The sequence below is a fragment of the Cricetulus griseus genome, chromosome X (assembly GCF_003668045.3).
Source record: "Cricetulus griseus strain 17A/GY chromosome X, alternate assembly CriGri-PICRH-1.0, whole genome shotgun sequence".
NCBI lineage: Eukaryota > Metazoa > Chordata > Mammalia > Rodentia > Cricetidae > Cricetulus > Cricetulus griseus.
Genome location: NC_048604.1, coordinates 21,518,011 through 21,545,315, shown reverse-complemented (window position 1 = coordinate 21,545,315; position 27,305 = coordinate 21,518,011). Strand labels below are relative to the sequence as shown.

The 27,305-nt window shown below is 40.6% G+C and overlaps 2 protein-coding genes across 5 annotated transcripts in view; one reads left to right on the top strand and one right to left on the bottom strand.

The window, feature by feature from the left end:
• The window catches only part of Smarca1 (SWI/SNF related, matrix associated, actin dependent regulator of chromatin, subfamily a, member 1), a 162,364-nt gene that overhangs the window by 92,358 nt on the left and 42,701 nt on the right, over nt 1-27,305 (bottom strand). The window contains exons 6-7 of one of the 3 annotated variants that reach the window (XM_035450311.1): nt 1,249-1,395; nt 321-374 (exon numbers count right to left, since the gene is read on the bottom strand). The gene's annotated coding sequence lies outside the window, so the exon portion shown is untranslated. Of the gene's footprint in view, nt 1-320; nt 375-1,248; nt 1,396-27,305 lie in introns of those variants that run through there. The other 2 variants (XM_027433497.2, XM_035450310.1) reach the window with 2 other exon arrangements.
• Ocrl (OCRL inositol polyphosphate-5-phosphatase) overlaps nt 8,568-27,305 on the top strand; it is a 53,979-nt gene continuing 35,241 nt past the window's right edge. For both annotated transcript variants that reach the window (XM_027433447.2, XM_027433446.2), the window contains exons 1-9: nt 8,568-8,809; nt 9,047-9,126; nt 12,428-12,507; nt 15,817-15,855; nt 23,244-23,354; nt 23,754-23,840; nt 24,454-24,574; nt 24,695-24,856; nt 26,034-26,135. In XM_027433447.2, coding sequence (XP_027289248.1) covers nt 8,771-8,809; nt 9,047-9,126; nt 12,428-12,507; nt 15,817-15,855; nt 23,244-23,354; nt 23,754-23,840; nt 24,454-24,574; nt 24,695-24,856; nt 26,034-26,135 — 821 coding nt within the window. In that variant the 5' untranslated portion in view covers nt 8,568-8,770. The remainder of the gene's footprint in view (nt 8,810-9,046; nt 9,127-12,427; nt 12,508-15,816; nt 15,856-23,243; nt 23,355-23,753; nt 23,841-24,453; nt 24,575-24,694; nt 24,857-26,033; nt 26,136-27,305) is intronic.

Here is a 27,305-nt window from a genome sequence, read left to right as displayed (position 1 = left end):
TTGCAGCATTCACAAACAGAAGCTGCTTTCAAAATCTAATGTTTTCTGATAACAAAACAGAAGGGAAGACTGAGCTAGGAAAAGAAGAGAATCAGCCAGTGAGGACAAAATGGAAGGGAGCGAGGGAGAAGAATAAATAAGAAATAAGTATAATAATGATACATATGTATGAAAATTCCATGATGAAACCCGTTACTTTGCATACTAACATTAAAAACTAATAGTAAAATATCTGATGTATATAACTCATAACTAATCCCCCTCGGTGGTGACCTTGGTTTGTATATGACCTTACACACTTTAGTTTTGTGAGTACTTACCCAATCACTGGGTTAAATTCACGGCTCCAATATCTAATGCACCATTACTAAGGGCTAAAAAATACAATAAGAATAATAAAAGATGGATAAAAGTTTGTCTTCTCCTGTAAAAAAAAAATCTGCCTGTAACTATTTAATTCCATGATTTAAAAAATATCAGGCTTGAGTGATGGCTCAGTGGTTAAGAGAAGTGGCTGCTCTTCCAGAGGACCCAGGTTCTATTCCCAGTATCCACAGGACAGTTCACACCTATCTATAATTCCAGTTCCAGGGTATCTGGTATTCTTACACCAATGCACATAAAAGAAAGTTAAAGTATTTTTTTTAAAAATATATCAACTCACTCACTTTGATAATTTTATTTTGTTTACACATGAAATTAGAGACCTTAACTTTGGAAAAGTGGATGATTTTATTACCAATAAATGAGGTACCAATTTGGAATTTAGCCATAGCTCAGTTTTTTTCTTTAGGCTTTCCAAAGTACTCAAGAAAATTTTATATGCAGTCTAAGAATTTTGATCAGCTTATGGGTTTGATAATTATTATCATCTTGACAAATTGTAGAAGCTTTTATGATTGTATACTCTATTTCAACCTCACCACCTCTAATATTTGGAAAAATATTGAGTATTTTATAACCATTTTTGTTATTTAACATTCTATAAAGGTCAAAACCAAGATGCAAGCTACCAGTGCTCAAATGGATGAACAGTTAAAGATTGGTGCCATGATCCCACTATCTTGCTGAGTCAAACTACTGCTCATGTTCAATTCCAAAGGCATGGTGGCTAGAACATAAGAGAAATCTCCAGCAATAACCCTGAAAAGACATATTCAGGGACTGTGGATAAAGCTCAGTGGTGCAGCACTGACATAGCGTGTGCAAATCCCAAGGTTCTTCCTTATATCACTGAAGAAAACTTACATTCAAATCCAGGTATGGTGATAGACGTCTGTCATCCCAGCAGGTATTGCTGTTGTGAGGTGGAAGCAGGAAGCTTGTTACGATTTTGAGACCACCCTACTCTAAATAGTGAGTTCCAGGACAGCCAGACTTGTAGAATGAGTGATCCTGTCTCAAAAACAAAACAAAAGTCAGGGCTCAGGAGATGGCTTAGCAGTACAAAGGCATCTAATGTCAAGCTTGACAACATAAATTCAATCCCTGCATGCTAGATGCACATGCTAGAAGGAAAGAACTGACTCCTTCAAATTGTCTTCTGCTTGCCGCACATGTCACACACACACACACACACACACACACACACACACACACACACACACACACACGTAACTTAAAAAATTAAAAGACATTGTTTAACCAACCAACCAATAGAAATGCAACATAAACAGATCTGTGGATCCTAGAAAACAGGCGGATTCCATATTGTTTCAGTTGGATCCCCCTAGCTTCTGCGACCGGGAGGCAAGAATGTGTGGATAATGCCTGGCTTTGGGATTCAATATGTGGGAAAGAAAAGCCAAACACAAGACATGGCTCAAAGACAAGAATGATGTATGCAGAAAACGGAGAACTTAGCCAAGAAAGAAGGAAATAGCAAATGGGAGGTGAGGCTTAGAAGGAAAGGAGAGTCTGTGCCAAAGGAGGCTAGTTGTTTCTGCTTGCTGGGCCTCTCGCCATTTCTCTACAGTATACATGTCCCCAGGTAATAAACCTTTCTCAGTGCAAATTCTACCAAGAAGGAAAATATAGGTAAACAAAATAGAAATGCCTCGCTAGAAATACATCACAGAAATGTAAAACAGAAATATGTAAATAAGAACGGGCTCTTCATGCAGTGCTGTATGGAAAGCAATACCCGTAGTTGGTCCTCTGTGTGTGAAAAGCAAGGCTTTTCAACTAGTGGTAATTTAAAAATCAATGAATCATTTATGCCTTGCTTCTGCCTGCGTTCCAGCCTCTGGCTGCTGACTCACCTACATGCAATCTTTCCTCCTGGCCTCCTCTGTGCCAGGCAGGCCTGTTTTTACCTTCACAGACCCTAAGCACTCTCATTTGTTGAAGCTCCAGCCAGCCTCAAATTAAAATTATTAAAATGCATCCCCTACTACATTAAACATTTATATTTTACTATAAATTTTTGAAAGGGCTTTTGCAATTTTGCTTTTGAAATTGTCTGTGCATAATTAATTTAATTTATGACGGTTGTGATTTCTCCATAATAATTAAGCAGACTTGGGAAGTAGGGAGATTCTGCCTAAAAACAATCCTCAGATATCATGAGCTTCAGGCTAGGAGCATACCAAGCAGAGATTGTACAACCTCTAGTAGAGCATTAAACTAGCACAAGGAAGTACCAAATAGAACAAGAACAAAATATAATGAGTTTTGGAAAAAAATAACAATTGATATACTTGATAGAACATACTATATTATAGCTACTTGGTTATAAATTATTTTATTTTTGTTTACTGGATGTCAATTTTTTTCAGTACTAGGGACAGAATCCTGGGCGTCTCACATGCTAGCCAAGAGCTCTGCCCAAGATCTCAAGCTTTCATTTTTGTCTCTGAAAATCCTGTGAGTTCTAATTGACACTGTGTGATAGATCAGAGATACCACACTGAGAAGTCGGTCACACTGGGATGCCACTGAGATTTGTGTTTCCTTAAAGCTAAAAATACATTTTCGTGAACTTCGTTTCATGACCATTTAACTCTTGATGGGACTCCCACAACTTCCTAGGCAAACACTCCACCACTAAGCTATATCCCCAGCCTTTGAATGTCTTTTCTGTGCAGTCTTCGTTACCTTTATGGAAAACTTAGCTTTTAGAGTTCTTCCATCAATATACTTCAGTATCTATGCAATCCCTTAACTTTTTTTTATCCAACAAAGAGTTACCTCAAAAACCACTATCTGGTTCAGAGGAGACTATTAAACTGAGAAGAAAGAGAACCCTGCCTTTTCTCCAAAGTTGATTCCTCCACCTCCAGCTTGGATCCTTGTCCTTCCCAATTACTGGGGGAATTTGCATGGGATCTTGCAGCCTACTTAATCTAACATGGGCTGACTCCTTTCCCTGGCTTAAAGTGCCTTCGGGCTCTGTCAAAAACCTGTTTTACACTTCTAGCTAAGTTAATTCCTTTTCTCCTTTTTACTTTCAAAGCTCTTCAATATGTGGTCTCCTGTCTCCACTTTCTCAAGACAGAGCTCCGTCCTTTCATTCTCTGTAATCTTGTTTCTCTCCTCACCTCTAACTGAAACCACACACTTGATGGTCACGAGTGGACTCCTTGCAACAGTCAAAGCAAGTCTCTTGGCCTTCATTTTCCTTGGCCTAATTTTAGTACCTAACATTGCCCACCCTCTCCTACAGATCGTTCCCTTTTTGTTTTCATTGATTGCAAATGATTCCCAATGTGGAAAAACATGTGACCAATAGACCAATACACACACCCACCTCCCAGTTCCAACTAAACTTACAACAGTAACTTCCATCTTGTGTTTTAAGAAATAAACAGTAAAAACTGAGTATGAGGACATGCACCTATGATCCCAGTACTTGAGAGGAGGCAAGAAGATCCTCACAAGTTCAAGGACAGCCTGCTTGAAAGCAGCCAGAGCTACATAGACCCTGTCTGTAAAAAAGGAAGAAAAGAAAAAGAAAAAAAGAGAAAATAATGATAACATTCACCCTTGCCCCATGATCCTCCTCAGGCCTCTTCCTCCCTTAGAATTTTGTCACCATGCAACTTTGTGCCTTATATATTATACTTTTGCTCTGTAGTGCATCTATGTAGACACATGCAACAATTTTCAGACTTTGCATAGGTATTATATGATACATTTTTGCTTAACTCCATAGTTCTGAGATTTAATTGTTACTACTTAAAGCTCAAATTCATTCATTTTAATTTCAAAATAGTAGTTGTTACCTCATGAATACCATAATTTAGCCATTCACCTTCCAACGGGCATTTGATTTGCTTCCATCTGTTACAAGGAATGCAAAATAAATTATTCATTTATTTCTTTCCTCAGAAAGTTTAGTTTTGCCAGGGTCTCTGCCTAGAAATGTCACAGTTAGGGTTTTGTCTATTGCTATAAAGAGACACCATTACCACAGCAACTCTTAGAAGGAAAATATTTAATTGAGGGGGCTGGCTTACAGTTTTAGAGGTTTAGTTCATTATCAGCATGGTGAGAAGCATGGCAGCAGGCAGACAGATGTGGTACGGGAGAAACACCTGAGATTCCTACATCTTGCAGGCAACAAGAAGTCAAGTGAGATACCAGGCGGTATCCTGAGCATAGGAAACCTCAATGCCCACCCCCACAGTAACACATTTCCTCCAGCAAGGACATACCCATTCCAACAAAGCCACACCTCCTAATAAGTGCCACTCTCTATGAGGGTATGGGGGCCAATTAAATTCAAAATATCACAGGGCTTGTTCTGGTTTTTATTAGACATTATCAATTGTTCTTTACAGGCTTATAATTGTTTCCAAGTTCTTAGTGTTCTGCATCCTCAAAACCAGTTGGTGCTACATCTTAGGGAATGCAGTAAAGAAACTGCCAACATGACAGCTCCAGGAGGGGGAAGGGCTTTTTTTATAATTGTAATTAGACCAATTTTAAATTAGAAACCAGCTTCTTTTACATGTCAATCCCAGTTCCCTCTCGCTCCCCTCCTCCCCTGCATCCCACCGACCCCCTATCCCATCCCCCTTTCTGCTCCCCAGGGAGGGTGAGGCCTTCCTTGGGGGATCTATAAAGTCTGTCACATCATTTGGAGCAGGGTCTAGACCCTTCCCCGTGTGTCTAGGCTGAGAGAGTATCCCTCTATGTGGAGTGGGCTCCCAAAGTCCATTTGTGTACTAGGGATAAATACTGATCCACTACCAGAGGCCCCATAGATTGCACAGGCCTCCACACTGACATCCTCGCTCAGGGGGCCTGGATCAGTCCTATTCTGGTTTCCCAGCTATCAGTCTGGGGTCCATGAGCTTCCCCTTGTTCAGGTCAGCTGTTTCTGTGGTTCTCTACAGCCTGGCTTTGACCTCTTTGCTCATCACTCCTCCCTCTCTGCAACTAGATTTTTTATTGTGAGCAAAACAGAGAAATATCCAGGGGCATCTGGAAAAGTCCAAAGCAGAGAGAAAAGAAAGCAGACTGGACATGGTCAGGCCTAAAGAAGCAGGAGAAAATGGTGGAAATAACAGGAGGCAGGGCACAATGAGAGAGCGGAAGGGAGTGAAGAATAGAGAGTAAGTAAGAGAGAGCCTAAGGTGGACAAATCACACAGGTTATAAGGTAGCTGGAGGAAGAGATCCATTTGGGGGATGGAAAACTTGTTTCACAGGTTCCTGAGGAATGCTGGCTTTATCTAACCACCAGAAATCCTTCTGTAGTCCACCTTGAGGTCACTTCTAGACATGTCAGATTCTACCCAACTTTTCAATGTTTGTGGTTTTAGGTTCTACTTTCCCAGAATAGTAATAAAGTTGTGCATCCTTTTATGTTTTAGCAGTCACTAAAGTATACTTGACAATTAATTATTCATATATTTTGTCTTCTTCTACTAGATGGTGTGTGTGTGTGTGTGTGTGTGTGTGTGTGTGTGTGTGTGTGTTGTTAGGTATTAAGCCTAGAGCCCAGCACATGTTCAACAAGCATTTTACCACTAAAAATTATTTTCCTTGGAATAAGCTCTCATTATATAACTTCAACTAGTCTTGAACTTGCTGTCTTGCCCAGGGTAGCCTCAAACTCACAGCCCACCTGCTTCAGCCATTGAGTACTGATTGTCAGGCATGTGTCATCATGTCTTACTCTATTGTCTTAAAGTATATACATTGTGAAAAATAGTGCAACTAAAGGTATCATTCTATTTTAGGATAATAATGTTAGTGCTGAGGGTTGCTGCGACTTGTGCCTGCTAAACCTATGTGCTATAACTGACCCAAAGCCCCCACCCCTACTCTCCCACTTTCTTCTGAAAGTTGCAAAGTTTTGCTTTTCACCATTGGATTCTTAATCTACCTTTCCTAGGTTTTTTTTCTGTTGTGGTGGCAAAACACTGACCAAAACCAACTTGAAAAGGAAAGGGGCTTATTTCATCTCACAGGTTATAATCCATCAGCAGCAGAAGCCAGAGCAGAAACTAAAGAAGGAATCCTAGAGGAAGGAACCTACTGGCTCTTTTACCTTGGTTTGCTTAGCTACCATTCATATACAGCATAGGTTTACCTACTCAGTAATCAGGAAACTGCCTCCACAGGCCAATCTGATAAAAGCAATTCCCCAGTTGGGATTCCTTCCTCCTAGGTATGTCTATGCTTGTGTGTTGAGCTTATAAGACCTATGACATTCCACCCTTTGTCAATTTTGACACACAAACACACGTTTTTTTATTTTTTCTCCATTTTTATTTAAATTAAAAACAAGATTGTTTTGCATGTCAATCCCAGTTCCCTCTCACTCCCCTCCTCCCCTGCCCCGCCCCCACTAACACCCTACCTATCCCTTACTCTTTCTGCTCCCCAGGGAGGGTGAGGCCTTACATAGGGGGTCTTCAGAGTCTGTCATATCCTTTGGGATAGAGCCTAGGCCCTCCCCGGCAAACACACAATTTTAAACCTTCCATTTTATTTCTTTTCTGGGACTCACGTTAATCTTAGTACGACTTTTAAAAGTTTCAATCTTAGCCCAGCAGTGGTAGTGCACACCTTTAATCCCAGTGCTTGGGAGGAAGAGGCAGGTGGATCTCTATGAATTTGAGGCCAGCCTGGTCTACAGAGTGAGTTCCAGGACAGCCAGGGCTGTTACACTGAGAAACCCTGTCTCAAAAACAAACAAAAAAATCAGTCTTTTAAAAATACTAATTATTTTAAAATTCTACATTCTCTTTAAAGATCTAAGGTCTCTTAACTATAGGATCCTATAAAATCCAAAATAAGTTACATACCTTCTTATTCCAGAGGGAAGAACCTGGACACAGTTAAAATCGGGTCAAAGCAAAGTAAAAATCTAGCAGTGTAAAAAGCTTAATGTCAGATATCTGGAACTCATTTGTGAACTTCTGGGCTCTAAAGTGCTTGGTTAACCTCACCTCCCCAGCTCTGATATCCAGAGCATGCACAACTTGTCTGATGGTCTCAGGTTGTCTACTTACTATAATACCCCATGGAGTCGATTTTTCCATTCATTGTGTGAGGTAAGGATCTAACTTTATAATTTTCCATGTGGAAAAAATCCATATCCCCAGTGGTATTTAGTGAAGAATCTGTTCTTCACTGATATGAAATGTCATATATAGTGAGTATCGATCTTCTATGTGTGTATGGGTCAATTTGAGGGCCGTATTCATACTATAGTCCGTGTTCATAGTATAGTCTTAAGTAGCACAGCTTTAAAGTAAGTCTTGATATCTAGTCAAATATAGGTCCTGGAGCAAATGAATAAGACAACTGAAGTGGTAGTACTTTTGGAGACTATTAACAGACTTGAAAAGTTAAAGGAGAGATCTAAACTAACAGGATTTCTTGGGGGGGGGTGGATTCAGAAACCCAAGTTGGGTATCACAAAAGCTTACAAGGCAGTGTGAAAGGAGAGAAAGCAAGGACTTGTAAAGGTCATTTCAAAGAAAATATAAATGAGGTTTATTTGGTTAAAAGATCAGGAGAGAGGAAGAAAGCATGTAGCTTTAAGTTTTCAGGGTTGATGTCGGACTGAAATGATGTCATTGTCAGTGAATAGTGTTTTCACAGTGGGCTATTTTAAGTAAGGAGTCTAGAGTAGGCATGTGTGTTTGAACTTCACATAGTTGGAAGTCACCTGAGGAGGATGAAATGCAGGCATAGGGAGTGGGCCAGAAGGCTGAGCTATGGGTAATTTCCCATTTTAGGGGATGGAAGGAAAATATGGAAAGAGAAAACACCTTAGAGGGTGACCAACATTGGTCTTCATAACTTAAGGGCTTTATTATTATTATTATTATTATTTGGCTGGCATGCCGTCGGGTCCTATGGGCCCAGCTCATCTGGTGTGACTGTTTCTTTTTTTCTGTGACAGTTTTCGAAGTCCTCGGAAGCCTTTCTGGTGTGTTGCAGCTAGCATTTTGAAGGCCGCCTTCGGATAGTCCGGAGGGGGTCTTGGGAGAGAGAGTCCTGAAGTCCTGAAGTCCTTCGGGTGTCTGGCTGCAGTTCCCCAGGTTGGTCGCAGGGGGCGAAATCTGCGGCGGCCTGGCAGGCGGGCGGGGGCGGGAGGCGCCGCTCTCTCTCGGGTCAGACTCTCTCTTCCCAGCTCCCTAGTTCCCCGGCTGCCTCCCGGGCTACCGGGCTCCCAGGCTGCCAGTGCCCGGTGGCGCCGGAGCCCTTTCTGTCTGCCGAGGCGAGGCGGGTGGGCGGCAGGCCGCAGGAGGCGGTGTCGTGGAATCGGCTGGTAGTCGGCAGCCCCGCAGAGCCTGGAGGCCGCCCTGATGGAGCCGCAGCTCCCGGTCGGAGCGCAGCCTCTGGCAGTATCCATCTGAGAGGAGGGGAAGGGGAAGGGAGGCCACACGGGCCGGGGGCGCGGGCTGGGGGTGCCGCACGTCTGGGGGCGAGCGGAGCAGGGGAAGGGGGCCAGCTCGCGAGGGGACACTGGGGGAAACGGGCGGACACTGTCCGCCCGTTCCCCCCAACAGTGTCACCCCTCCTTGGCTGAGTTTGCAAGAAAAAGAGAGAGAGAGAGAGAGACCCTTGACCAGAGCCTGCATATGGTGGAGGGTTTGGAGATGAAGGGTCCCCTCCGGGAGCCTTGCGTCCTGACCCTAGCCCAGAGGAACGGGCAATATGAGTAAGTAGCCACCTGACTCCTAAGGAGTCAAAACCGCCAGGAGCCACCCACCTTGGCCAAGCAAGTGGGCAACAGGTTCACAGCCAGGTGTGAAGAGTTAGCACTTCCTGAGGAGAGGCCTCGCATCACCAACTTCTAAGCTGCTAGATAACTCCAGGCCCTGTGGCTCAGTGGAAGGGCGCAATGGACAGGGAAGCAGGAAGCCTGGGTTCTTAGTTCCTGCACATGTGTTGTGTAACCAAGTTAGTGAGGCTTTCTGAGCCTTAGTTTCTGTCCTCTTAAGTTGAGTGAAAGCATAAACTGTCTTATGCCTTTGGGAGGTATAATTGGGGGATCGTACGTGCAAAAGTGGCTTACAAAGGAAAAGTGCTATGGAAATGCTCTATTGTTAATGTTCCAGACCTCCCCCATTCGACTGGCTTTTCTAGTCCCTGGGTCCTCTTTTTCTATTTGCTTGAAGGCGTATACGTTAATTCACTAATGTGTTGGTATACGGCAGTAACTGTCTCACTAGACTGTACTGTTGGAAAGAAAAGCTAATGAAATGTATAGAAATAAAGCGAAATTTGACATTTTATCAGTGCAAGTCACCTCCTTGGACGATAGGAGCTCAGTAAATACTTTTTGACTGATTAAGCAAAAGATTATTTTGATAAGCTACCACACAGCTGCTAACCTTGCCCCCTTGCACTAATGCTTCATCTTAAGTTTCCATGGTTACCATTACATATCACAGTGTCCTATCTCTGTATATGTACAAGCTACTTCCCTTGGTTCACTGGTTTCTGGGAATCAATTTTCCTCCCTGTTTAACAATTGTTGATCACATAAATCTCTTAACATTGGATTCTGCATGAAAAACTGTTTCGGGCTCTGCTTTTAAATTCTGTCTCAAGCTGTCTAATTCACACAGAAGAAAAGTACCTCTAGCCTGGCCTGAACTTAGCCAGGCCTATGAGTGCCACTGTAACTAATTGTGAACTAAATCTGTGAAGTAGCTCTTTCCTAGATCTTGCTTGGTCGGTTGTGTTGATGTGACACATTCATGTTATCTTCCCTAGACTTTATAAAGTCCAGGAAAACTAGTTTAATAGGAGTACATTTAATGGAACAGTGAACTAAATGGTACAATTCCACTACCATGTTGAGAGGTAGAAATGGTGTGTAGAAGTGTAACCTGCACAAACCAGTTGATTCTTTGTATCTTGGTTTCATCTTCTATAAAAAAAAAAACCAACAAAGTTATAGGAATCAAGTACTTTGTTGAAATAACCAGAACACAGGAATTGCCCCTCCCTTAGTGGGTTTAGGACTCTAAGTCTTGGGATAAGTAATTTGTTCTGTCCAGTCTCTTATCCTAGAAGAACATGGAATCTTGGCAAGTGGAGCACTCTTGACTTTTTCCCCCTGCAGAGATATCAAATCCTTGTCTGTGCAAATGATAAGAGTATAGCAACAACTAATGGGAAATGGCTTGATGACAGCTCTAAGCACTTATCATGCCCCTTTCCAGATACAGAAATTGAGGTTAAGTTACTTACTCGGTTACAGTGTTGCTTAGCTGAGTTCTAAACCTTTGCAGTATAATTCAGAATTTCTTTTGTTTTTGAGACAGTGTTTCTCGATGTATCTCTGGCTGTCCTGGAACTCTTTCTGTAGACTAGACTGGCCTTGAACTCAAAGATCTATCTGTTTCTGCCTCCAGAGTGCTGGGATTAAAGGTATGGCAGTGGAATTTCTTCTGAAAACATTCATTGGAGACACCTAAAACTATAATACCACCTATAAGCCTCACAGGTTTTTTTTTCTCTTAATGTCTTCTCTTACTTAGGTGTCCAGAAGTTTTTACTTTGGGCTTTTTTTTTTGTCTTAGAGCTTGAAGCCTACCTCCATATTTAGCTTGGTGGTTCTGAATATAGACGAGCTTTTCTTGAGAGACCAAAATGAAAAAAATAAAAATATGGAGTTTTGTGGGGAAACAGCCAAATGTTAAAAATGTTTATTTCTTTGGGGAGTTTCATTTAGAAATTTACCTCTGCTTATAGTGAGGTAATAATGAAAACTGTTCACTTATTCAACCAGCAATCATTGAGTATCTATTAGACTGTAGCCAGAACTGAACAGGGTCTTTGCTCTCAAGGAGCTCCAGTCAATGAGGAGAAATGAATGTAACTGCTGTTCAAGTGTTCTGTTGGAGGGCCAAACCAAGGGGAGAACAGTACTGGTTCTGCTTGGAAGTATTTGGAAAAGGCTTCACAGAGGAGGACATATTTGAACTGGGGCTCAGGAAGAAAAGAGGTATTCTTGAAAAAAAAAAAAAAACTGAAGAGTGTTTGATGTGGAGGAACCAGTTGATGTTTAGAATGGCTGTGTACCAATTAGGTTATACCTTGATTCTGTGCCACTAAAAAGACTTAATTAAAAAAATGAGCCCAACATGGTGGCATGCATCTGTAATCCCCACACTTTGGAATCTGTGCAGGAAGATGAGCGTGAGATGAGCCTGAGCTATATATACTGAGTTATAGGCCAATCTGAACTACAATAGTGAAACCCTGTCTCAGCGAGGTAGGGAGTGAGTATGTGTGAATTTAGAAGTCTAGCACTTCACTTGGGAGCCAGATTCATTTGTGTTTGCATAAGAATACCAGCTTCAAGTTAGAAGCAGAGGGCGTACACAAAGGGTGTGAACGCAACCCACCTACGTTTTTGGCTAGCTTTTTGGTTTCTGGCATTACTTGGATAGGTCCAGGTATAACTCTTCTTATTCCTCCAGCAACCTACATGCATGTGTGAAAGACAGAACCCTTCTTTGGTCAAAGACACAAAACCAAATGTGAAAAGCTAATGAATAAGTTGCCTGACTCATTAATTCAATGAGCATGAGTGTCTGTGATATGGCAGGCTCTGTACTAAGCACTAAAAATACTATAACAAAAAGATAGTCATAGAGCCTGTCATCAGTGAGTTCCCTTAAAGCTATAGGTTCCTCAGTCTGATGTTTATACCGTGAAGGTGTATAACTTGTAATACATGCTCTTAAGATCGTTTTTAAGACAAGGACTACTATACATTTTTTATGCATGTAAGCCAGTTTGGACGGTCAGATATTGATCACCACTATTACCCTTTTAGCCTTTGAGCAACGTCTACCAATTGGGATACTCAGATCAAGTGGACTAAATTCAGCAAGTCTAATAAACACAGATTATATTTGTGTAGCCAGACAGCAAGGTGTTTTGTTGCCCAAAAAATTGGCATTTTCAGTAGCCATTCATTAATTCATTCTTCTGTGTTCCAGGTTAATAATCCAGTTGCATGGGAAGGAACAGCATGTTCAAGATACCATTCCTATAAATAGTCACTTCAGATGTGTTCAAGGTACTTGCTTTAATGACTTAGCTAGTTTAAAAGGCCTCACTTTGGTCATTAATGTAGTGTATAATGTCATACATATTCAAATTTGTCACTGCATGTAAAATGAAATATATTACTCTTCATAGAAAAGGTTAACATTTCTAACCTGCCATCGAAAAGATAAATGTTATGTTAAAAATGGGGAAGAATTATATTTTAAAATACATATGTATGTATTACCTGCTTCCCTGGGTATGGCTGGAGATATGTGTAAGTTATCTTTTATGCTAACTGGCATATGTGGATTGAAATGACTACCTTGGGCTTCTGCCCATTGTAAAGGATTCACACATTTGGCACTTTGTTTCCAAAGTACTGGATTTAAGTCGCCTGGGTAACATGAAGTGTCAGATTGTAATATCCCATATCAGTTATAGTGGTTCTCAAGCCTTGACATTGGTGAATCATCACTCTGGGGAGGAAATCCTTGGGTTTCTGCCCTCACATTTGAGGACTGAACATAGAAGAATCTCCTTTCATTTGCTACAATGAAACTCAGAAACTGGGAGAGCTGTGTAGGAGGTATTGCTCTGGCAGCTTCACATTGTTCTAGAAAGGAAGCTGATTACTAGAAAACAAATAGATTATGTCTCGCAAAGGTCCAGTGCTTCTTTCAGGGAGAAGCATTCTATACCCAGGGCAGGGTCTTGAGAACTTGAGTCCCACCTTGTGCACTTTATCTTTCACAACAGTCACATGCATGCTGGAAAGAGGCTGGAAAGAGCAGCAGTGCACAAAGAAAACAAGTCACCTACATTCTCATCCTTTAGAGGCACCTAGCATCTGTTTTTTCTCTGTGCACGGAACACATCATTCAAGCACGACTCATCCTATGCAAGCAGTTTTTCTCTGATCCACTTGCTACTGCATTATGAGTGTTGTCCATGCTGTCGATGGCTATATGCTGTTTCATTTTACGAATAGCTCATAATCTAATTATTCACTCTGGTTGAAATTTAGATTACTGTTTGCTGGTATAAATAGTAATGGGGTGAACATCTCTGTACATAAATCTTCCCACATATTTATTATTTGCTCAGGATTTATCCCTGTAAGTGAATACAGTCAGTCTGTATGACTTTTCAAACAGTATATTGAAAAGAAAGCACAGTATTATGAAGAACTCAAAAATACTGAGCTGGCCATAGTGACTCGCACCTGTTATCCCAGAAGAAAGCTGAAGCAGGAGGATTGGAAATTAGAGGCCAAGCAAGAGTTCCAGGCTAGATGTGGCCATGTAGTGAGACCCTGCCTCCAACAACAACAGAAAGCAGAAGGAACAAGGAGAGCGGAAGAGAGGGGAAAGGAGGAAGAGAAAGAGGAGAGGGTAAATTGAAAGACCTACAGGAGTAGTGTCTACAGTGTGTGGAAAAGCAAGTCAGCTATTGAGTCTGCCCCGTGTGGGAGACATTCTAAACAAGGTACCTGCGTGCTGTAATGAGTTACTGCACACACCTTACTTTATAAGTGGCAGCCTAACACAAAAGAGCCAAAGGTTTTGGTGTCCTGGCATAGGTTTGGCCTTTCCTACTACTTCTAGGGTCACATTTGTATTATTTTTCATAAGAAGTAGATGGCCAGTTGCTAGATTGCAGTGGAAAACACGTATGCCTTTGTTTCCCCCATGACTTATTTGAAACATTATGCCATTGAGTTTTCACTTCCTTTCTACTTCCTGACTTGCATGTCTGTTTGGAAAACTAATCACTCAGAGTTTTGTGGAACTAAAGGGTACCACAGAACAATGGTAAATATAGACTGTCTTCATTTCCTACTTACGTCACCCTGGAAGAGACAGTAGAGAGACTCCGTTCTGCAATTAGACAACTTAGTTCCTTACTAATTGCTTTTTTTTTTTTGCACCTGAGTAGTAGAACCTGGTGTTGAATCTAGTGCCATGAGGAAGCTAGAAAAGTGTGTGGCTTCCCATCTGATCAACAGAGATCCTGGTTGATTCCAACTCGGAACCTCAGGTCAGCCTGAGGCAGTAGCCTGTGCTCAAATCTAGGGAAGTCAGAGAGGAAAAGGTAGGTTGAGTTCAGATACTCAGACTAAAAAGGAAGTCCAGGAAAACCAGTGAAAGAAAAGACAACTCTAAACTTGCAAACAGCTTGTGCTGTCTTCTTTTTTCCTATTGGCACAACATTAGAGAGTGCAGTGTAACAGTTTGAAACATGTAATGATCAAATTGAAATAATATTTCTTTGCATTGGGAGTATCAAAGTCATATAGTTATTCTAAGATTTGTAACCTTGTGTGGCATACTGAAGTTACCCTGCTATGCTGTAGGGCACTAGAACTTAGTCCCCCTACCTAACTGTACTTGCTGTCCATTATTCTCTCATCTCTCTCTCTCTCTCTCTCTCTCTCTCTCTCTCTCTCTCTCTCTCTCTCTCTCTCTCTCTCTCTGTCTCCCTTGATCCCTTTACCTACTCTGTGCTTCTAGGAGATCATTTTCTTTTTTTTTAGCTTCCACATGTAACTGAGAACATGCAATATGTGTCATTCTGTAACTGGCTTGTTTCACTTAGCATAATATCCTCCCGTTTCATCCAATAGCCAAAAGGACTGGATTTCATTCTTTTCTTCCTAAAATAGTATTCATTGTGTGGTGTACACTATATCTGCTTTATTCATCTGTCTGTGGACACTTCAGTAGATGGATCTTGTGAATAGTGTTCCAGTTAAGACAGCACTCTATAAGTGTCTGAAACTTCTTATTGAGTATGATAACTTTTGGGCCCATAGCCATTCACTGGAGCCTAAGAGGGAAGAACTTTAAGTATACTCTACTCTTAGACAAGGCAAAAGCAGAGATGATGAGATCATTGACAAAGTTTCGGAGACTATGTCTGAGTTGAGATAATAATTCTGTGAGAATAATCCTGCTCTGAGGCGTTTAGTCACTTCCCTGGCTTTCTATAAGATCTAAAGAACACAAAGAGCTAAACTTCCCTTCACTTGCATGAACATGTTATCATGTTCCCTACTATTAAGTCACGGTCCCTTGATTTTCTTTGAGGAACTCCAGTTTGGTCCTTGATCAGTTCTTTTTATTTTGTTTCTTAAGTTGAATTGTACATAGTCTTTATAACCTGGGGCTGTTAAAATTCTTTTGAAAAATATGCCAAACAAAAATAATAAAAGGATTCTTTAATGTGTTATTCAGGAGGGGTGACTGGATGATGCTTTTATTTAGTTATGAAATAGTGCTTTGGTGGTAATGAGTAGTTTTCTCCTCTGTGATTCTGTTGTGTTTTTTCCTCCCCTTAGAAGCAGAAGAAACTCTTTTGATTGATATTGCTTCAAACAGTGAGTATCTTTCTGAATGGAGTTGGTTTTTATTCTACAAATACTGACTTTATTACTCTATATTTAAGAAGCTTTCGGGCAGACATCTTGTATTTTGCCATCTCATTCTATAGTCGCCATTTTCTTAAGGCCGCCCTACACATTATCCTCATCTCTCAAAACCATTCCATCTGAGCCCAAGAAAACACAGGTTGCTGCTAAGAAACTTTATGAAGCTGAAATGTGATCAGCTACTGAAAAGCTTTATGTCACTTGCAGCTGCAAGTATTGCCACTACTGATGGCATCACTGCTGAGGAACTGAATAATTGATTAATTATAAAGAAGAGTTAGGAAAAGGCTTAAAGCACTTCCGGTTTACAGGTCACCTTTTTCTTTTTATTTTATATACTTATTTTTGTGTGTGTGTGTGTGTCTATCTATGTATGCAGATGAGCATGCATGTGTATGTGCATTTGTTTGTGTTGAGGCCTTAAACCAATGACATTTTTAGGTGTTGTCCACCTTTATTTTTGAGACAGGGATTTACCAGCTTGAAGTTCACCAATTAAGCCAGGCTGGCTGGCCAGTAAGCACCAGGAACCTACCTGCTTCTGTATCCCCAGCACTGATTCCAAGTATGCTCCACCATTTCGAGCCTTTTTACATAAATTCTGAAGATCAAATTCGGGTCCTCATGCTTAAATGCCAAACACTTTACTGACTAAGCTATCTACCCAGCCATATTAGGTTTTTTATGTATGTATTTATGTATGTATGTATATATTTAAATTAAAAATATAATTACATTATTTTCCTTCTTCCCTATCCTCCCCGCAGCTCCTCCTTCCAATTTCTTCCATGTCCCCCCTACTCTCAAATTGATAGCCTCTTTTTTATTATTATTGTTACATATGTGTGTGCATGTGTGCGGAAATACACAAATAATATCTGCTGAAATAGTTTCTGTTGTTTGTGTGTATAAGGTTTCAGAGCTGACCACTTTGTATTGGATAACAATTAGGGACTCATCCCTGGGTGAGGCTAATTGTCCCTCTCTCGACAGTCATTAGTTGCCATTTCTTTTGTTGCTGTTGCTGTTGTTGTTGTTAGCATACAGAGTAATAGATTTCATCATGACATTTTCAAGCATACTTTGGCTATATTGACTTTCCTCCCACAGTAGACTGTCTCCTTCCTGCTCACCCCATGCTTCACCCCCCTGGTCCTCCTGCCTGAATGCAACATATATTCTTTTACCCTGTTTTCCTCTCCCCACCCTCACCTTAAGATCTTTTCCTCTCTCATAGTTCCCTTTCCAGTATCATAACCTGTAACCCCACACACAGATGCCCCGGATACTTATTACAATTTAGGCTCTGCATAGGAGAAAAAACATGCTGTATTTGTCTTTCTGAGTCTGAGATACTTCGTTAACATTGTCAGTGCAATTTTTTACACCCATTTTCCTGCAAATGTCAGGAGTCTGTTTCTCTTTGTGGCTGACTAAATGGTAATCTTTCGACTGCTGTTATATTGTAGACTTTCCTCCCACCTTCTTTTTATGTTTTTGTGTAAATTCACAATGTTTCCACCTATTCCTTATATTATGCTGAAAGGCACAGAGTCTATTAAATTACTTGTTCAAGCATTCTCTTTTCTTTTTTGAAATAATTTGTGTCCTACTTAAGCCCTGTTCCCTCATGGCCTCCATTCATCAGATGGAACATGATCTTCTTTTTGCTGTTTCTGTGCTTTCGGTTTTTTTTTTTTTTATCAGTTTGATGCAAATCACTGACTTTCTGTGCAAGATGTTCTTTGTTTATCATCTAATTGTGCTGTGCTCTGGAGAGGAGAAAATGGGCACTTGATTGCTACTGTGACTACCGTGTGGTTGCTATGGAAAGTGTATCTGACCACATGAATCCAAATCAAATGGTTTGCCTTGGATAAGTAGAATTTGCCATTTAGCTTGGGGCTATAGGTCGTACATAATTTTGTTTGGAGACAGTCTCTGCTCTTGGTTCTATTAGGCACTATTAATTTGTACGGAATGCTTTTCTACCTGAGTTTATTATTCCTTTCTTTAACAGTAGAATATGGAAATCTTAAAGGCTGGTCCTAACATGCTATGTAAACCTAGCTGCTTGCTTCTGTTGCAGATATCCAACAGAGAAAATAACTCAGAATCTGTGTTTTATTGTAGCTAGACAAGAGAAGACAACACAGCACCAGGCTGTAGATGTAACTCAGTTGATAGTGTTTGCCTATCATCCAAAAAGCCCTGGTTCCATCCCCAGCACTGCATAAACTGGGTGTGGTAGCACACATCTGTAACCCCAGAGCTTGAATTTCGGGAAGGAGGATCAGGAATTCAAGTTTATCCTTCGTTACATAGGGAGTTCCAAGCTGGCCTGGGCTACATGAAACCCTGTCTCCAAAACAGGCTTTTGTTTTTGTTTTGTTTTGCTGTTGTTGTTTAGGAATATAGGGTCAGGGAGAAGTCTCAGTGAGTAAAATCACTTGATGCACAAGACTGACAATCTGAGTTCAGTCCCTAGAAAATAATACCCTTTGTTAATGGGCAAGACTGATTTTAGTGTAAATATATATTGTCTAGATGCTACTAGTAAATATCTTGAAAATATTTTTTCTGGTTATAAAGTTAATGCATGCTAATTATGTATACTTTGTGCCATCAAAATTTTGAAATATCAAATTAAAATTATTAGGTAGAATGGGAGAGATGGCTCATCAATTAAGAGCAAGTATTGCACTGCAGAGGACCAAAGTTCAGTTCCCAGTGCTCACTTCAGGTGGCTCACAACTGCCTATAACTCCAACGGCAAGGGACCCAATGCCCTCGTATGTGCATAACATAGACACATAATTAAAAATTAAACCTTTGAAAATTATCATATAATCTTGAAGTTATACTGTAGCTAACATTGATACGGATTTCCTACTGCTTCAGATTATATTTCCAAATAATTGGAGTTCTTCTACGTAGTTTTTTGTGGGAAGGTTGTAATGCTAAGCTTTGGCGCTGGGGGGCATATTCTGTATAACTGAGCTATACCCCTACTGCTTTATTTCCAGTTTTTATCATGGATTTTTACTTAACACTTGACCATGACATTTCCCTTATGGCATTTAAGATCACTTTAAACATAATTTTGTTGTCGTTCTTTGTTTGAGACAGTTCTATCTATCTTAGGCTAGCCTCAATCTCTTTATGGAGTCAGAGATGACATTCATCCTCTACCTCCTCCGTGCTGGGATTGTCTTATTCCACCATGCTTGGTTGTTCAAACATTATTTCACCACAGCTATTTTGTCACAGTCTTATTAAGTAGTTTCTTTATAAAATTAAATCACCTTGAAGGAACATAATACATCTCTTTATTTCAGTCCTCTTTTATAGCGCTCAGTAAAACCTTGCTTTTTTTAAATGTACATCAGATTTTTAAGTTAAGAGTTTCATGGTGGATTTGATTTGCTGATATTGTGGGATTTTTTTTCTGTTTATCTTAACTTAAAAATCTGATGGAACAGAGGGCCTAAAAGACTGGCAACAACTGGGGGGAGGAGTATTCCAGATATAGGGGGTCATGAGACTCCAAATTTAGAAGTACCCCGATACTTTCTGGGAAATAAAATACTAGGGTGCCTGGAATAGGGCTTGAGCACTAAGGCAAGAGAAGCTATAATCAGATCCAGTAGAATCTTGTAAGCCACAGTGTTGAATCTACATTTTTAGATTTTAAAAATGAGAAGTTAGGGATTTTATGCTGATATAGCATCATTTGCCTGGAAGCATAAAGACCATTTAGGAAGCTGCTTTGGTTGTATATGCTAGAGAGTATGGTGGTGATAGAAATGGAGAGAAGTTAGTAGATTTGGTAGATGAATTTGGAGGTAGGATCAAGAAGAATTGGCTTGGGTGTGGAGAGTGGGAAGAGAAGTGTCAAGGATGGATACTGGGTTTCTAACCGGAACTTAGGTGATGATGCCCATTTGCAAAACAATATTGAAGACAGAAAGAGTTTTCCTTTAAGAGTATCATCAAGAATTCATCTTTGAAAATATATTTTCTCATTTGTTTTAGAATTTTATACAATGCATTTTGATCAGTTTTACCTACTTCCTGGGCAAGGAGTCACCTTCTGCAGGGTGGTTGACCTACTAGAAGCCACACCGTTAAATAAAACTGACTCTTCCTCCCCTTGAAGCCATCAGCTGTCCATAGCTCTTCAGTTAGGATTAAGGGCTCATGAACCCCTTTCCACTTGATGCTAGAATGTTGATTGGCTGGTTTTTGTAGGTCCTATGCACATAGCCACAGCTTCTGTGAGCTCGAGTCAGAATGGACCTGTCATGCCAAGAAGACAGTTTTGTTTCAATCTTCCCCAGCCTCTGGCTCTTGCTGTCCTTCCACCCCCTCTTTCAGACGATCTCTGAGCCTTGTGAAAGGAATATGACATAGAAGTCCCATTTGTGGCCAAGCATGCCACTAACACTTACTCGTTGCATTTTGTCAAGTTGTGAGCTTCTTTCTTAACCACTGCCCACTGCACAAACTTTTGGATAAAGGCTGAGAGCTTTAAGGGCAGGTTGATACTGTGTCCATTTAGCAGAGTAATAGCAGTAGGTTTACCCCCTGGGGCTTTTGAGTACCCCAACCATGGGTTTGTGGCTGGATTTACAGTACCAGTGAATGCAGTTTTAGCCATGTTTAATTGAGATTTCTTTGAGACCAATGTGTGTGGATGACAAACTGGCAGCCAAATAGATGCCATGCAGAAGCAAAGTCTAAACCACTAGCACGTGAATGATATACAAACCATGAGAAGTGATGTGATTGTGTCGAGAGCTGTGCTGTTTCACACAGTACTGTCTGATGCTTATACCTTACATGAATTAGAAGTGAAAATCAAAACTCAGGGCTCCATTTCAGTAATCACTGTTCAAGAGCTCACTAGCCAGATGTGACCCTACTGGACAGCCAAGCCATAGAGCATGCACATCATCACAGAAAATTTAGGACAGTGCTGTATAGAATGAGAAAATAATTTGGGCTAATTCAAAGAAGCCTGTTTCTTTAAAGTTACATAGAGGAGGAACCACTTCAAAAAGTAGTAACAACTAGTGTCCCTAGTAGACAGACTGGATGAGTGGTTTTGGAAATTTGGAATGGGGAGCATCTACCCAAAGAATAGTAGGAAATGTGATTCCTGAGAGGACTGGGGGATGTGTGAGGGATACTTGGGATCTTAGTAGAGGGGATCTTCTTTTAATTAGATAGAAGCAATGAGTACAAACAGGTAGGCTTCAGTTCCTTCAACACTAGGTTAAGCAACCCGCTGAGGTGGGAGACAGCATGAGAAGGAGTTGCTCCATAGTCTGAGAATGCATGAGAAGATGTGAAATATAATATTCCAGATAACATTAGGAAACTACTTACCTATGGGAAACAACTGCTTTCTAGGCTAGCGGGTCCATTGGAGGTTGGTGATCAAAATTTTATTATGTTAGCAAAGTTGGGGGTAAAAGGGTTTACTTGGCTTATGTTTTCATGTTACTGTTTATCATCGAAGGACATCAGTGCAGGAACTCAAACAACAGGGCAGGAACCTGGAGGCAGGAGCTGATGTAGGGGCCATGGAGGGGTGCCGCTAACTGGCTCACTCCCGCTTCAATCACTAAGGATATGCTCTACAGGCTGGCCCACAGCCAGATCTTACGGAAGCATTTTCTCAGTCGAGATATACTCCTCTCAGATTACTATAGTTTGTGTCGAGTTGACATAAATCTGGCCAGCCCAATATGTATGTGTACTTGTGTGCTTATTTCCTCTGGTTGCTCTGGTGAAAGTACAGAGAAGGCAATTAGTTGGACTTTTGTGGGTTGGAATTTAGCCAAATAGGTGCTGTGGGAGACCAGAGGTAAGGCAATTGTGGATTTTTGCAACAGACTACAAGAGAAAGGGAGAAGTGAAAGCAAGAAGGGTTCCATGGATAGAAAATGATGAGATTAATGGGCTGGCATTGTGTGATGTCCAAAACAATTACAGTGAAGGTAATAAGCAAGTAAATTGAGAGGAATAATAGGTCACAGCCAGATGTGTGATTTGACATGTGTTAGGTGGTGGTGTTTTCATGACGAAACATCTAGGATATTATTGAGGAAGTGAGGAAATGGTGGCTGAGGTGGAATGGGAAGCTCATTGAGTGAAGAAATTGAAGGTGTTAGCTGGCTTTTCTGCACCAGTTTTTAACAAAGTTTATTTTTTAAATATTTATTTATGAGCCAGGTGTTGGTGGCACACACCTTTAATCCCAGCACTCGGGAGGCAGAGGCAGGCAGATCTCTGTGAGTTCGAGGCCAGCCTGGTCTCCAGAGCGAGTGCCAGGATAGGCTCCAAAGCTACACAGAGAAACCCTGTCTCAAAAAGCCAAAATAAAATAAAATAAAAATAATATTTTAATAATTTTAAAAATCTAAGCCCTTTGTAAATTTTCTTTTATGTATTACTATTTTTTTACTGTGTATATGTGTTTTGTATGCATGTATGTATGTGCACCATGTACATGCTGGATGCCTGAAGAGACCAGAAAAGAGTATTGTATCCCCCTAGAACTGGAGTTACAGAAGGTTGTGATTTAACATGTGGGTGTTGGGAATTGAACCTAAGTCATCTGGCAAGAGCATCAAGTGCCCTCGACTGCTGAGCTGTCACTCCAGTCCCAGTAAATTTGCTTATAATTCTCTTTCTCAATTGACTATTCTTGAACCAACCCACTCTTGGAATAGATCATTATGATGCATTGGCAAGATTATTCAAGATACTCATTTTTACTTGTAGTTTTTTTTTCACTTTTGTTAATGAGGTATAGGTATCTCCTCAGAACACTTCAAACCAGTCCCGCTATTTTTAAGTTGGCTTTAAATTTAATTTACTCAGAAACGAACCATGTTACTTCCTGTCTTGCCTTCATGCTTTAGAACACCATAAGATCTGGAGTTGAAATGGTAGGAATTTCCAGTATGGAGATAGAAAGAGGGTTACTGATGAATATATCTTTTGCTAGAATTTAGAAATCCCTTCAGTGACATCTGAGAGATCGGGACATAGGAAGCTATGATTTAGTGTGCCTATTGCTAGATCAGTCTGCTCATTGACACAATTCATCAGCACTGTGAGTACTGTCTTCCCGTAGGGTTTCCTCTCTGCTTCATCCCCTCTACCATCTTAACACTGGAGACCTTGCTCTTGAACATGTGCTCCTTATTAAGGGTCTAGAGTATTTGCAATCCAGGTCTCCCACTGACCAAGAAATTTGAGAATATTGTCCCACTAAAGCAGTGTATCCCATAGCTAGGTATCTGTGCATTTATTTCTTTTTAAAGGTGGCTGCAAAATTCGGGTGCAGGGAGACTGGACCAGAGAGCGCCACTTTGAAATTCCTGATGAAGAACACTGTGTAAAGTTTCTCTCAGAAGTCCTTGCAGCTCAGGAAGGTAACTCAAGACTCAGCAATTTCCTTTTCATTATTTCAATGGGAGTAAAATAGTGACATGCCCATTCAGAGGAACATAGCCATTAACAAAACCCCCTGCCCCTTGAGCCCTGATAGCTGATTTTTTCCCCTTCAGGAATGAACCCAGGATAGATTAAGGAACAAGTCTACCCAGCTCTAAAAAGAAAGTCAGTGGCATGGCATGCAGTTTACTGCAGCCTGTGATCCCCCCTCCTTCTGCCCCCAGATGACTCAGAGATGTTGGTATTTCCTTAGTCTCTTCCATTCCTTTCTAGAATTGTGCTGATCATGCACTCAAGGACTTTGAATAAATAAATAGCTTTGGGTTTTAATTTAGTGATGGTCTTCCCAGTTTCTGACCTAAATCTTATCTCCCCAGCTCAATCACAGCTTCATGTTCCAGAACAAAAAGACTCATCTAGCTGGTACCAGAAATTAGACACTAAGGATAAACCTGCTTATTCAGGTATTGAAAGACTCCTTTATCTCTGTTTGCTGTGATCATTTTAAAGTCAGTAGATTGTCTTAGTTCAGATTAATTGGTTGTGTGGGGCAATTTTATTGAACCCATGTACTAATGCTTCACTCTATGGTATAGTAGCTCTTTATAAGCCAACTGGGAGGGAAAAAAGGTTAGAAAGTACAAACTCCACAGCCAGACAGCCTAGGTTCAAATGTCAAGTCACGAAACTTATTAATTATGTCATCATGTTCAAGTGACTCAACAACTCTGAACTTCTCTTTCCTTCTCTACAATGTGGGAAGATTTTTTAATGCTACACACCTTATGAGGTTATTGTAATTTAAGGAAGACAAATGATATATAATCCCTTCTGTAAATGTTGGCTTGTATTATTCAGGGTCAAGACCAGTATAAATTTCTATCATTTCAGTTAGTGTGTCAATGCTTCTGGGATAAATATGAGTCTTACCCTAATATAAGTGATTATTACCCTTGTGGTACCCTCCTGTTTAGCAACATTACTGATGAGGTCATAAGCAAACAAAAGCCTTGCCTATCCTGGCTATGTTGGAGGGTCTCTGGATCTTCATTTTGACTTTGGACTTGTATCCTTCAGGGCTGCTTGGATTTGAGGATAATTTTTCATCTATGAATTTCGATAAAAAAATAAACATACAAAACCACCCCACAACAGCTCTTCGGGAACCACCCCCTCCACCTCCTTCAGTGAATAGAATGTAAGTCCTATGTTGCAATATACGTCGTCCATCCTGTCCCATCCACACACACCCCCCACACACCATAAGAAGCCTACATTTTAGCCAGTTTTACTTTTGAATCCCTGCTTGATTTGCTAGGCCTTCTCGTGAAAAGGAAGCTTCAAACAAGGAACAGCCCACAGTGACCAACACCATGCGGAAGCTATTTGTACCCAATACCCAATCTGGGCAGCGAGAGGGCCTCATCAAACATATCCTTGCAAAGCGAGAAAAAGAGTATGTCAACCTCCAGTCTTTCAGGTTTGTCTGTCTTCTACTCACTGAGTCTAAGAATTTAGATATTTAACAGTATTTTAATTTGTAAAAATTTTAACTTCATTAAGAGTCAAAGCACACTATAAGGCAATGATCATCTGACTCAAGCTCATGTCTCTGCTGGCCAAAAAGTATATATATCTAAAATTATGAAGAAGCTATACTTCCAATTTCCTAACTGGTAATGACACTATGTCTACTAATATTTCTATCCACACTTAGAGAAACAAGCCAAACTCACATATAATAGAAAATTGTCCTCTCACACCTTCTATAAACAAGTACGTCTCATCTTGCCTGCCGAACCTTTGTCCAGCCAGTACTGAAAAATGAAAGTCCATGATTATTACCATATATTAATTTACTGCTTTGATAAATTAACTAAATTTTCACCCAGTCCCCTTGATTTGGAAGATATGTCCTGAATCCTTTTGTATTAGCTTTCACTGCACCTTGGCTCATTAGCATCCCCTTTTCTGGACCCTTTTACATGTGGTGTAAAGGGGAGGTGAGGAGGCATGGCAAGTATCCCCAGTGTGTTATTCATGGACAGAATATGCCTTTCTAATCCAGGAGTCCAGTGCCACCTGCTACCCTAACATGCATCATTTCCTCGAATTCAGTCACAACTGCAGTTCCTCATATGCTACACAGCGCTTAGATGTGAACAATTAAGACAGTCACATGAGTCATCCCTTCTGCCTTCCCGCTTAGTGTACTATCTGCCTCATCAAAATTTCCCAAACAGTTGTCCTCATGATCCTCAGGAAGTGGGTTTTTTGTCAGTTTAGTTATAGCTCCTTACAGAACAGTTGTCCATATTAGACTGTGCACAGCACAAAGATATCTCTTTCCCTTCGTAACCTAAAGCTCTCCCTTAATGAATTTGGATGGTGTTTAATTGAGTGGAAATTTGGCAAAACAGTTAAGTGTGTTTGTTTGAAATACAGACCTAGTTCCTTTTTGTTGATTCACTTGATGTAAAATACAATAAACCCATGCCTTTGTATTCTACGAGCAAATTTTTTTTCTTATGTATCTGGAAAAACACTTTAAAGAGTTATATTAATCAAGATACCCTTTCATAGAAGTGTTAAGAGCAGTATTGTTTGTTCACACTTTATCTTTGTTTTCAAATTAATTTTTTGTTGTGCTGTATTAGATTTTTTGTTGGAACATGGAATGTGAATGGCCAGTCTCCAGATAGCAGCTTAGAACCTTGGCTGAACTGTGATCCAAATCCTCCTGATATTTACTGCATTGGGTAAAGACCACTTCAGGACCTTCCTTTTCCTAGATTTGGTATTAATGTAACATGACTTTGGCCTCTCTCTCTCATGTTTGTGTGTTTATGTATGTAAATGTGTTAGCCTGTACATGTGAGCACCAGGTCATTGGGCATCTTCCACGATCACTCTCCATCTTATTTTCTTTCCTTTTTTCTTTCCCTATTTCATTCATGTATATAATGAATTTTAGTTGTTTCCACCCCTATTACCTGCTCTCTCTCCTGCTGAAACCTTTCTTCCTAACAAGTCTCCCTTCTACATTCACACCTGCTTTATATACATAACCCATTGCGTTTATTTGGAGTTTCTTGTGTGAGCGTGGATGGGAGGTTATTTACTGGCACATGAGCAACTTCTCTGTGGGTTTACCACTAAACAGTGTCAGCCTTTCTACCAGCAACCATTAACTGCTCATTGCCCATCAGAAAAGGGTAGAACCTCATGGACCCCTCCCCTATCCATAATGAAATGTTGATGGGCCCAATCTTGTACAGGTCTTATGCAGATAACCACAGCTGTAGTGAGTTCAAGGGGAGCAAGGACTCTGTCATCCAGAAGATGTCTTTTGCAGTACATGTCCCCATGTTCTGGCTCTTACATTCTTTCCATATCCTCTTTCACATGTTCCCTGAGCCTTGGAATATGTGATGTAGCTGTCCCATAGTGGCAGAGCACTCCACCATCACTAATTCTCAGCACTCTGACCAGTTAGGAGTTCCTACATTAACTGCCACCCACTTCTATGATAAAGCCTTATCGGCCTTATTTTGCTTGACACAGGGTCTCTCCACTGAGCCAGGAGTTTGCCTACAGATCCTCCTGTCTTGCTGGAATTGCATTCATGTCCTACACAGCCAGCTTTTTTATTTAACTTGAATGCTGAGGATTGACCTCATATCCTCACACTTGTACAGCAAGCACTTTACTGATGGATCCATTTCCCCATCCTTCATCTTCCTATTTTAAAAACTTGTTTGGTAAAAACTTGATGCGGACTATATGTGAGGGTTAATTTGTGGGTCAAAAGAAAAAAATTAATGAAACACAAAGGAAACTGCTCATCCTAGGAACACATGACATCAATTCTCATAGTGATTATTAAAAGGTTATAGATGTTTCACTATTGTCCCTAAGAGAGTTTTGAT